General features: G+C 38.1%; 1 protein-coding gene across 1 annotated transcript in view; it reads right to left on the bottom strand.

The window, feature by feature from the left end:
• Positions 1-12,205, bottom strand: part of CCDC175 (coiled-coil domain containing 175) — a 75,218-nt gene that overhangs the window by 23,333 nt on the left and 39,680 nt on the right. Inside the window, exons 10-13 of the mRNA XM_059059660.2 lie at positions 10,824-10,934; positions 9,913-9,984; positions 2,786-2,921; positions 2,096-2,227 (exon numbers count right to left, since the gene is read on the bottom strand). Of these exons, the coding sequence (XP_058915643.1) occupies positions 2,096-2,227; positions 2,786-2,921; positions 9,913-9,984; positions 10,824-10,934 (451 nt within the window). The remainder of the gene's footprint in view (positions 1-2,095; positions 2,228-2,785; positions 2,922-9,912; positions 9,985-10,823; positions 10,935-12,205) is intronic.

Below are 12,205 nucleotides of genomic sequence, written 5' to 3'. Positions count from 1 at the left end.
TATTTAAATGAAAATCAGATTATTTCAGAATAAATAATCTTCACTCAGAACCTACTATTGGCTTCCCAGCCCATGCAGAGAGAAAGACAAAGTTCTCACAAGGTGTGGCAAGGCTGGGGATGCCCCTTTTAGATCTACCCTCAAGGAAGAATTCACTGTCCTGTGGCAAGGAGTGTGGTTAGCTGACAGCCTCCAGTGTGGTTGGCTCCTTCAGAGTGGCCTTGGCTATCTAGCCAAGACCATGCTCTTTGAGGGGTGGCATCCAACTAACTGTGTGAGCAAAGAGATGGTACAAGGGTATAGCCATTTCTGCCCAAGGCAGGCCTCTTCTAATGGACGATCCTTGCTCTGGAGTTCCTCAGAGAGTTTGCAGTTTACATAATGGCCCGTGCCCAGTCCTTTCATAGGCATTACACCCTAATAAACCTTTGCACTCGTAATTCCATGTCAGCATCTGCTTCTGGAAGCTGAGTCCCTAGAACCTTCAACACTCTCCCCCATCTCTGCTGCAGCCACACTGCCTCCTTGTCATTCCTCAAATAGGACAGTCCTGCCTCAGAACCCGCATGCTCAGCATGTCCTCTGCCTGCAGCCACCTTCTCCAGATATCTGCACATCACACTTCCTCATAGCCTTTGGGGCTGTACCCTTCTCTGATTCCCTGTTTAAAATGGCACACAGACCGCATTACATACACTCACCCTATCCCACTTCCCTGTTTTATTTTCTCTAGAGCATTTATCACCACTGAATATATTACATGTTCTACTGTTTATCTTGTTATTTTCAATCTCCCCCACCCCACTAGAATGTAAGCTTCATAAGGCTTCTGTTTCTTTCCCCCTTTTAAAAAATTTGTGTTTCAGCATCTAGAAAAATACTGGGTACCCACACATGCTACAACCAATGGAGAAATGCTTTCCGCCTTGCTTCTTCCTTCTGTTCCTTCTAATTTTGTATAGGTTTGTGCAATGTTTTCTTTCCCTGGTTTGTTCCCTGAGTTGTGCCAGTTCCCATTTCCCCTCTTCCTATTTCTGGCCATCCCCTTCTGACGTCTCTTCCCTGAGTTCCTGTATTTCCATATTGCTAATCTTCGTTGGCACTTCTATGAAATCATTTTTTTCTGAATTCATGGAGGGATGTTGAGTCACAGTTTTCATCTGTTCCAGCACCATTTTTCTGAGCGTTCTTCATTTGATGGAAAGTTTCATTGCCCCTTCACTTGTTTTTCTCATAGTATTTTTGTGTGGAAGACATATCTGCTTCTTTTTTGCTGTTTACATTGGAAAGAATTGGCTTCTTCTGGGACCAGTTATCTGCAGAGGGTTTCTGCAGGGCGTGGCAGGGTGTGTGTGGTAGGAGGAAGAGTGGGCTTGGACCAGGGTAAGATCTAAACTGAAATGTAAGGACTCCCTACTCCCTTGTCTTCAAATAAAGCTTCTCTTTGGGGTAGTCAGGCCATTTTATCCCTCTTCAAACTGAATCAAGTTCAGGAAGCCTTCTGCTATCATCTCTTTTCTCCTCAGCTACTCTTCCAATGGTGGTCTCCAAGAAACATGCCCTTGTCTATCAACGTACAACCATCACCTTGAAAAGGTTTATTTTCTGCTGTGTTTCCAGAGACCTAGCCACTCTGGGCCCCCTGGGTCCTTGCAGTGATGTTTCTCTCCACTTCTCCCATCATCCATGCTCTATTCTACCTCAGGTCAGCCCTTGGCAGTTCCCAGGTCAATGCCATGCCCTGTCTTTAAGGAGGACTTTCGAGATTGGCTTTCTTGGTCTCCCTCACCCTTCATTACACTCTCCAGCCTCTTCTGTTCTGGCTCTGCATGGTTTTATCCAACACTCTACCTGTCTCCATGGATTTTGCCAGCACTTCCACAAAACTTGGAGTGTGTGATTTTTTTTTAACTGAAAACATATTTCTTGTTGTTCTATTTCTTTTTTAGAAAAAGAAGAAAGATTCAGAATTTAATTGTAGTCTTGTTTATACTAGAAGATTTACTTTACTTCTAACTGATTAAAATAGCATGAAATACACCCTCTCCTGCATATCACCATCCCAAATCATTCTTAGATGTAAAATAAAATTTACCTCATACTTGCTCAACTCTCGAATTAACTTTTTTTCTTTGGCAACAAATTCCTCTTCCTCTTGTTTCAATTCTAATGTAAGTTGTTCAGTCTGTGCCAAAAACTCATTGATCTCATTTTCTCTAAAACTGGTCTAATTAGGGGAAATAAATAAGGATTTATCATTTGTTTTATAGCAGTCAGTATTACATTTTCAAACAGCCAGGTAAATTAATATTTCTGTGCATGAGACTTGGCTCTGATTTCAGGTTATATTATTTCTCAGTAACCACTGAGGGGGATCATTTTTTCCCTCCAGAGATTAATTTCTTCACCAAACAATAGCTATAAATGACATGAGGAAATGGGGAATGGGAGTAGTAGGGGATGGAGGGTAGGCAGGGGATAAATGTAGGAGCTAAATAAATGATGTTTAGTCTCCTTATTTTTAGATAGTTTCCCTAAACACTATCTTCAAGTTTCAGTTACATGCTTCAAAAGCATATTCTGGAGAGAATTGCTATTTTGCTAAATTCCTATAGGTAATACACAGCAATTGGCTACATTTCTCAAGAAAGTTACATAATTAATTCTAAACATGAAATCAGCAGAAAGCAAAAAACCTTTTAATAAGGTGAGGTTTAATGAAATACTGAAGAATTATTGACATGCAATATAGGGAGTAAATGCTAAGTTCCTTGAGTTCCTTTACCTCTTGTAATAATTCACTGCGTCTAAGTTCAGCATCCTGAATTTTATCTATAATTTCCTGTATTTCAGCCCTTATCATTTTGGTCCAACGTGCATGTTTTTTTAGCAAACAAGCTATTTTCCACTGAGTTATAATACTAGAGATTAGAACAAAAAGAATTATCATCAAATTGACATCACAGTTTACTGAAAAGATGAAGGAATTCAAAACAAAACAAATCCTACTATGATTATATAAAATTGTTTGTGCTATTGATGATGTAGACTAGACATGTTAGCTGAAAAAATAAGACAAAACATTAACCGCCTCAATGCCATCTCTGCAAGTTGTTTCACATTAAGTTGTGTCAGTACATCCAACAGGACAGTGGACAAACCACACTTTACCTAGAGTTTGCCTCCTCTAGGTAAAGGATAGAAATGGGGAAGGCTCAGGGGTGTTTGAAAAAGAAGAGTCCCAGACAGAAATAGTAAAAGAATTACCTAAACTACTCAAAGTGCTAGTAAGAAATTTCAAGCTTCTAGGTTCTCAAATTTTTCTCTCCACTATAACAGAAACAAGCTATATATCTAGAGAAGAGTAAAAATGTGCAATTGGAGTTTTAAAAATAATATTATAATAATGACAACAATAATAAAATATAGCTATGTTTCTGCAAGTGCTTTCTAGGTCCCAGGTACTGAGCTACATACTGCACATCGATCATCTCACTTACCATTCACAGCAACCTTACAAGGCGGGTGCTACTATCATTCCTCACTTTATAGGGATGGGAGCAGAGAGATTATTAAATAACTTAGCCCCAGTCACAGAGCCAATAAGAGGCAGAGCAAATAAAGTAGTCCATCTGTAGAGCCTGTGTACTTAACCACTCTCCTCTGTCCCTGCACATCACTTTCCTTACTGGTACACATAGAAGCATGGATGAGCAAAGAGGCATTGTACATCTTGGCAATTTTACTCTTTGGTGACGTCACATGATTGGAATGAAAAACTTTGATTTTGTTCAATGCCAAAAAAAACCACAAACTAACAAACTAACAAACACATATAGATCCAAGAAAACTCACCCAATTTAATTTGGGAAAATAATTTCCTTGGACTCTAGCAAGCAACAAGCACTCTGACATCCTTCCAACTTTGGGGCACTGTTAATTAAGATAACATATACTCAGTCTGGTTCAAGATGGCAGAATAGAGGGACATGCACTCACTCCCTCTTGTGAGAGCACCAGAATCACAATTAACTGCTGAACAACCATCAACAGGAAGACACTGGAACTCACCAAAAAAGACACCCCACATCAAAGACAAAGGAAAAGCCACAATGAGACGGTAGGAGGGGCACAAATAAAATCAAATCCCATAACCATTGGGTGGGTGACTCACAAACTGGAGACCAATTATACTACAGAAGTCCACCCACTGGAGTGAAGGTTCTGAGCCCCACATCAGGCTTCCCAACCTGGGGATATGGCAATGGGAGAAGGAATTCCCAGAGAATCAGACTTTGAAGGCTAGTGGGATTTGATTGCAGGACTTCAACAGGACTGGAGGAAACAGAGACTCCACTGTTGAAGGGCACACACAAAGAAGTGTGCACATCAGGACTCAGGGGAAAGGAGCAGTGACCCCATAGGAGACTGAACCAGACCCACCTACTACTGTTGGAGGGTCTCCTCCAGAGGTGGGGGGGGGATGTGGCTCACTGCAGGAACAAGGACAATGGCAGCAGAAGTTATAGGAAGTACTCCTTGGTGTGAGCCCTCCCAGAGTCCACCATTAACCCAACCAAAGAGCCTGCAGGCTCAGGTGCTGGGTCACCTCAGGCCAAACAACCAACAGGGAGGGAACTCAGCCTCACTCATCAGCAGAAAAGGGGATTAAAGTTTTACTGAGCTCTGCCCATCAGAGCAACAACCAGCTCTATCCACCACCAGTCCCTCCCATCAGGAAGTTTGCACAAGCCTCTTAGATAGCCTCATCCACCAGAGGACAGACAGCAGAAACAAGAAGAACTACAATCCTGAAGCCTGTGGAATGAAAACCACATTCACAGAAAGACAGACAAAATGAAAAGGCAGAGGACTATGCACCAGATGAAGGAACAAGATAAAACCCCAGAAAAACAACTAAACAAAGTGGAGATAGGCAACCTTCAAGAAAAAGAATTAAGAATAATGATAGTGAAGATGATCCAGAACCTTGCAAAAAGAATGGAGGCAAAGATCGAGAAGATGCAAGAAATGTTTAACAAAGACTTAGAAGAATTAAACAACAAACACCTAGAAGAACTAAAGAACAAACAAACAGAAATGAACAATACAATAACTGAAATAAAAAATACACTAAAAGGAATCAATAGCAGAATAACTGAGGCAGAAGAACAGGTAAGTGACCTGGACGACAGAATGGTGGAATTCACTGTCACGGAACAGAATAGAGAAAAAAGAATGAAATGAAATAAAGACAGCCTAAGAGACCTCTGGAACAACATTAAATGCAACATTCACATTATAGGGGTCTGAAAAAGAGAAGAGAGAGAGAAAGGACCAGAGAAAATATTTGAAGAGATTACAATCAAAAACTTCTCTAACGTGGGGAAGGAAATAGCCACCCAAGTCCAGGAAGCAAAGAGTCCCAGGCAGGAAAAACCCAAGGAGAAACACATAGTAATCAAATTGACAGAAATTAAAGACAAAGAAAAACTATTAAAAACAACAAAGGAAAAAGAACAAATAACATTCAAGGGAAGTCCCATAAGGTTAACAGCTGATTTCTCAGCAGAAACTCTACAAGCCAAAAGGGAGTGGCATGATATATTTAAAGTGATGAAAGGGAAGAACGTACAACCATGATTAATCTACCTGGCAAGGATCACATTCAGATTCAATAGAGAAATCAAAAGCTTTACAGACAAGCAAAAGCTAAGAGAATTCAGCACCACCAAACCAGCTCTACAACAAATGCTAAAGGAACTTCTCTAAGTGGGAAAAGATAAAGACCTACAAAACCCAAAACCTATTAAGAAAATGGTAATAGGAACATACATATCAATAATTACCTTAAATGTGAATGGATTAAATGCTCCAACCAAAAGACACAGGCTCGCTGAATGGATACAAAAACAAGACCCATATATATGCTGTCTACAAGAGGCCCAATTCAGACCTAGGGACACATACAGACTGAAAGTGAGGGGATGGAAAAAGATATTACATGCAAATGGAAATCAAAAGAAAGCTGGAGAAACAATACTCATATCAGATAAAATAGACTTTAAAATAAAGAATGTTACAAGAAACAAGGAAGAACACTACATAATGATCAAGGGATCACCCAAGAAGAAATATAACAATTATAAATATATATGCACCAACATAGAAGCACCTCAATACATAAGGCAAATAATGCTAACAGCTATAAAAGAGGAAATTGACAATAACACAGTAATAGTGGGAGACTTTAACACCTCACTTACACCAATGGACAGATCATCCAGACAGAAAATTAATAAGGAAACACAAGTTTTAAATGACACAATAGACCAGAGAGATTTCATTGATATTTATAGGACATTCCATCCAAAAACAGCATATTACACTTTCTTCTCAAGTGCACACAGAACATTCTCCAGGATAGATCACAACTTGGATCACAAATCAAGCCTTGGTAAATTTAATAAAACTGAAATCATATGAAGCATCTTTTCTGACCACAATGTTATGAGATTAAAAATCAATTACAGGGAAAAAAACATAAAAAACACAAACATATGGAGGCTAAATAATACGTTGCTAAATAACCAAGAGATCACTGAAGAAATCAAAGGGGAAATCAAAAATACCTAGACATAAATGACAACGAAAATACAATGACCCAAAACCTATGGGATGCAGCAAAAGCAGTTCTAAGAGGGAAGTTTACAGCAATACAATCCTACCTCAAGAAACATCTCAAATAAACAAACTAACCTTACACCTAAAGGAACTACAGAACGCAGAACAAACAAAACCCAAAGTTAGTAGAAGGAAAGAAATCATAGAGATCAGAGGAGAAATAAATGAAATAGAAACAAAGAAAACAATAGCAAAGATCAATAAAACTAAAAGCTGGTTCTTTGAGAAGATAAACAAAATTGATAAACCTTTAGCCAGACTCATCAAGAAAAAGAAGGAGAGGACTCAAATCAATAAAATTAGAAATGAAAAAGGAGAAGTTACAATGGACATCACAGAAATACAAAGCATCCTAAGAGACTACTACAAGCAACTCTATGCCAATAAAATGGACGACCTGGAAGAAATTCTTAGAAAGGTATAACCTTCCAAGACTGAACCAGGGAGAAATAGAAAATATGAACAGACCAAGTAATGAAATTGAAACTGTGATTTAAAATCTTACAACAAACAAAAGCCCAGGACCAGATGGCTTCACAGGTGAATTCTATAAAGCATTTAGAGAAGAGCTAACACCCATCCTTCTCAAACTCTTCCAAAAACTGCAGAGGAAGGAACACTCCCAAACTCATTCTACAAGGCCACTATCACCCTGATACTAAAACCAGACAAAGATACTACAAAAAAAGAAAATTACAGACCAATATCACTGATGAATATAGATGCAAAAATCCTCAACAAAATACTAGCAAACAGATTCCAACAACACATCAAAAGGATCATACACCATGATCAAGTGGGAATTATCCCAGGGTTGCAAGGATTCTTCAATATATGCAAATCAATCAATGTGATACACCATACTAGCAAATTGAAGAATAAAAACCATATGATCATCTCAATAGATGTAGAAAAAGCTTTTGACAACATTCATCACCAATTTACGATATGAACTCCCCAGAAAGTGGGCGTAGAGGGAACCTACCTCAGCATAATAAAGGCCATATACAACAAAACCACAGCAAACATCATTCACAATGGTGAAAAACTGAAAGCATTTCCTCTAAGATCAAGACAAGACAAGGATGTCCACTCTCGTCACTATTATTCAACATAGTTTTGGAAGTCCTAGCCATGGCAATCAGAGAAGAAAAAGAAATCAAAGGAATACAAATTGGAAAAGAAGAAGTAAAACTATCACTGTTTGCAGATGACATGGTACTATACATAGAGAATCCTAAAGATGCCACGAGAAAACCACTAGAGTTACTCAATGAATTTGGTAAAGTTGCAGGAAGAGAATTAATGCACAGAAATCTCTTGCATTCCCATATGCTAGCAACAAAGTATCAGAAAGAGAAAGTAAGGAAACCATACCATTCATCACTGCAACAAAAAGAATAAAATACTTAGGAATGAACCTACCTAAGGAGGTAAAAGACCTGTACTCAGAAAACTATAAGATACTTATGAAAGAAATCAAAGATGACACAAACAGATGGAGAGATATACCGTGTTCCTGGATTGGAAGAATCAATATTGTGAAAATGACTATACTACCCAAAGCAATCTACAGATTCAATGCAATCCCTATCAAATTAGCAATGGCATTTTTTTTACAGAACTAGAACAAAAAATCTTGAAATTTGTGTGGCGACACAAAAGACCCTGAATAGCCAAAGCGATGTTGAGGGAAAAAAACGGAGCTGGAGGAACCAGACTCCCTGTCTTCAGACTATACTACAAAGCTACAATAATCAAGACAATATTGTACTGGCACAAAAACAGAAATACAGATCAATGGAACAGGATAGAAAACTCAGAGATAAACCCAAATACCTGTGAACTAATCTATGACAAAGAAGGCAAGGATATACAATGGAGAAAAGACAGTCTCTGAAATAAGTGGCGCTGGGAAAACTGGACAGCTACATGTGAAAGAATGAAATTATAATACTCCCTAACACCATACACAATAATAAACTCAAAATGGATTCGAGACCTAAATGTAAGACAGGACACTATAAAATTCTTAGAGGAAAACATAGGAAGAACACTCTTTGACATAAATCACAGCAAGATCTTTTTTGACCCACATCCTAGAGTAATGGAAATAAAAACAAAAATAAACAAATGGGACCTAATGAAATTTAAAAGCTTTTGCACAGCAAAGGAAACTATAATCAAGACAAAAAGACAACTCTCAGAATGGGAGAAAATATTTGCAAATGAATCAATGGACAAAAGATTAATCTCCAAACTATATAAACAGCTCATGCAGCTCAATATTAAAGAAACAAACAACCCAATCCAAAAATGGGCAGAAGACCTAAATAGACATTTCTCCAAAGAAGACATACAGATGGCCAAGAAGCATGTGAAAAGCTGCTCAACATCACTAATTATTAGAGAAATGAAAATCAAAACTACAATGAGGTATCACCTCACACCAGTTAGAATGGGAATCATCAGACAATCTACAAACAACAAATGCTGGAGAGGGTGTGGAGAAAAGGGAACCCTCTTGGTCTCTTGGTGGGAATGTAAATTGATACAGCCACTATGGAGAACAGTATGCAGGTTCCTTAAAAAGCTGAAAACAGAATTATCATATGACCCAGCTATCCCACTACTGGGCATATACCGACAGAAAACCATAATTCAAAAAGACACATGCACCCCAATGTTCATTGCAGCACTATTTACAATAGCCAGGTCATGGAAGCAACCTAAATGCCCATCGACAGACGAATGGATAAAGAAGATGTGGTACATATATACAATGGACAGACAAATGGATAAAGAAGATGTGGTACATATATACAATGGAATGTTACTCAGCCATAAAAAGGAAGGAAACTGGGTCATTTGTAGAGAAGTGGATGGACCTAGAGACTGTCATACAGAGTGAAGTAAGTCAGAAAGAGAAAAACAAATATTGAATATTAACATATATATGTGAAATCTAGAAAAATGGTACAGATGAACTGGTTTGCAAGGCAGAAATAGAGACACAAATGTAAAGAACAAACATATGGACACCAAGGGGGGAAAGCTGAGGGGGCGTGAGGGGGGGTGGGATGAATTGGGAGATTGGGATTGAAATATATACACTAATATGTATAAAATAGATAACTACTAAGAACCTGCTGTATAAAAAATAAAGAAAATTAAATTTTAAAAAGATAACATATACTACTTATAATATAAATGAGGTGTTTTTTTTACCGTCTCAGAGTTTTTCTTTCCAGGTTATCGTTCAGGACTTTTATTTGTTTCCGATATACTTCTTTTGTTGCTCTAAAAACAAGAAAAATGTATTGGATTTCTCATTTGTGGGAGCTGTTAAAATGTATAGTAGACTTTATGTATAATTCACATGCACAGTTAAGGCTACCATCTAATTGGGAGACAAAATAAACCTTGTGAAACAACTAAAGATTTTAGTGGCAGACTAATGGAAAGACAATTACAATTTTTGCAAGTCAAACTGATTTTGTGAGTATTGAAGCCAAGGATAGGGAAGAACGGATTTTGGCGAGGCAGTTGAGGAATGGTTATTAGAGGATAATGTTTAATAGAGGGAGGAACATGGATTGACAGAATGGAGGTGCAATCTCACCAAGGAAAGGACATCACCACATGCAAAGAAACAGAGGAAAGGAGCAGCAAGTCAGAACTCTTGTGACTAAGGCAAACTTGCTGCATACAGAGGACATGAAGGGAACTAACACTGTGACATAGGAAGGGTTAAGGTTAACAAATTGGTGAGGAACTCTGGGTTCTAGACTGAGTTCTGATTTGCTGCCATGTATAATTTAGAAAGCCAATAAAGATTCTTGAATTAGGGATAAGTGGTAATTAAGGATAGACGATGTGCTTGTGAATCTGGGATGGAGGGGAATGTGAAGGCTGTAACGGAGGTATTAGATGCAGCTTATGTACAACTCAGTGCCTTTCTATCCTTTCAGTGAAAGATTAGATGATAATGACTTTTCTGGACTGTAAAAGAGAGAGAGTCAATTATGAACCTCCTTTTCTATAGTATAATAGAAATTGGCATAGATTTGTTGTTACCATTTATTAAAAAATAAATGTAGAGGAATGAAGATTAAAATTTTCAAAGGCAACAAACATACCGATGAAGCTCATTAAGTGTGATAAGTCCTTCTTCCATATTTTTGATGTCTACTTTTCTTTTTGATAGGAAGTTTTCTTTCTGAGCTATAAATGCCAGTTGTTTCTGATTTCTACCATGAAAAAACCAGAGTAATCATATATTTAAGGTTGAAATAATCATTTTTAACTCCTCAGCATAAGAAAATATGCAACCACAAACAAGAATTTAAGAAGTAGTTTGGAAAGTTCAGTTCATGAACTGTTTATCAAATAAATTAGTAAAAATAGAAACAATGTCTTTTTGCTAGTGGTGGCTAAATATAAATTTATGAAAATCTCTAAGCCATGAAAGGAACATTAACTGTAATAGTAACCATAAAACCATAAGAACAATTCTATAGTACTTTATACTGCTGAGTGGGTATGTCTCTTTTAATGAATTTATCACAGTTCTGTTATGTTATTTTGTAAAAGGTGAAGGAATCAATCAGACCGACTTTGGATAGTGGTCTACCTCTTCCTAGTAGTGTGACCTTGAAAAGAGACTTCACCTGTGGATGAGCCTCAGTTTCCCTATCCATAAAGTGGGGATCACAATACCTATCTCACTGGTTTTAAGGATTAACCGAGATGTAAAGTGCCAAAGCCAGTGGGTGGCATCCATGAGGCATTCTGTAAAGAGTGGTTATTTTTCGTCTCTAACTTACAGAGACAACAATGGGAAGTTTACGATTTTGTTCAAATTTCTAGACATTGATAGGAATGTGCCTGTAACAGGAAGTACTTTATCTAAGTGTCTCATCTTCTTCAAAACTGCTATGGGCTGAATTATGTGCCCCCACAAATTCATATGTTGAAGCCCTAGGTCCCAGTGAGATAGTATTTGAAGATGGGAACTTTGGGAGGTGATTAGATTTATATGAGGTCATGAGGATGGAGTCATTATGGTGAGATTAGTGCCCTCATAAGCAGAGACACCAGACAGCTCTCTCTCTCTCTCTCTCTCTCTCTCTCTCTCTCTCTCTCTCTCTCTCTCTCTCTCTCTCTTCCCTCTGTGAGGACACAGCAAGAAGGTGGTTGGCCATCTGCAAGTCATGAAGAGAGCTCTCACCAGAACCTGACCATGCTGGCACCCTGATCTCAGATGTCCAGCCTCCAGAACTATGAGAAATCAATTTCTGTTGTTTAAGCCTCCCAGTCTATGGTAATTTGTTATGGTAGCCCAAGCTGAAGAAGACAAAAACCAACAACAGTAGCAAATGTTTTACTGTTACAATTATTTGTCATCAGCACATTTTGTGATTCAAACTGATAACTTAGTATGGATCTTAGGAAAGTTTTTGCCTGAAGAATTCTATTAGTAGGCTATTCAATTGGATGAGACAAAATGATTGCAATAACT

Source organism: Kogia breviceps, chromosome 3 (assembly GCF_026419965.1).
Source record: "Kogia breviceps isolate mKogBre1 chromosome 3, mKogBre1 haplotype 1, whole genome shotgun sequence".
NCBI lineage: Eukaryota > Metazoa > Chordata > Mammalia > Artiodactyla > Physeteridae > Kogia > Kogia breviceps.
This window is presented reverse-complemented; position numbering and strand designations above follow the sequence as displayed.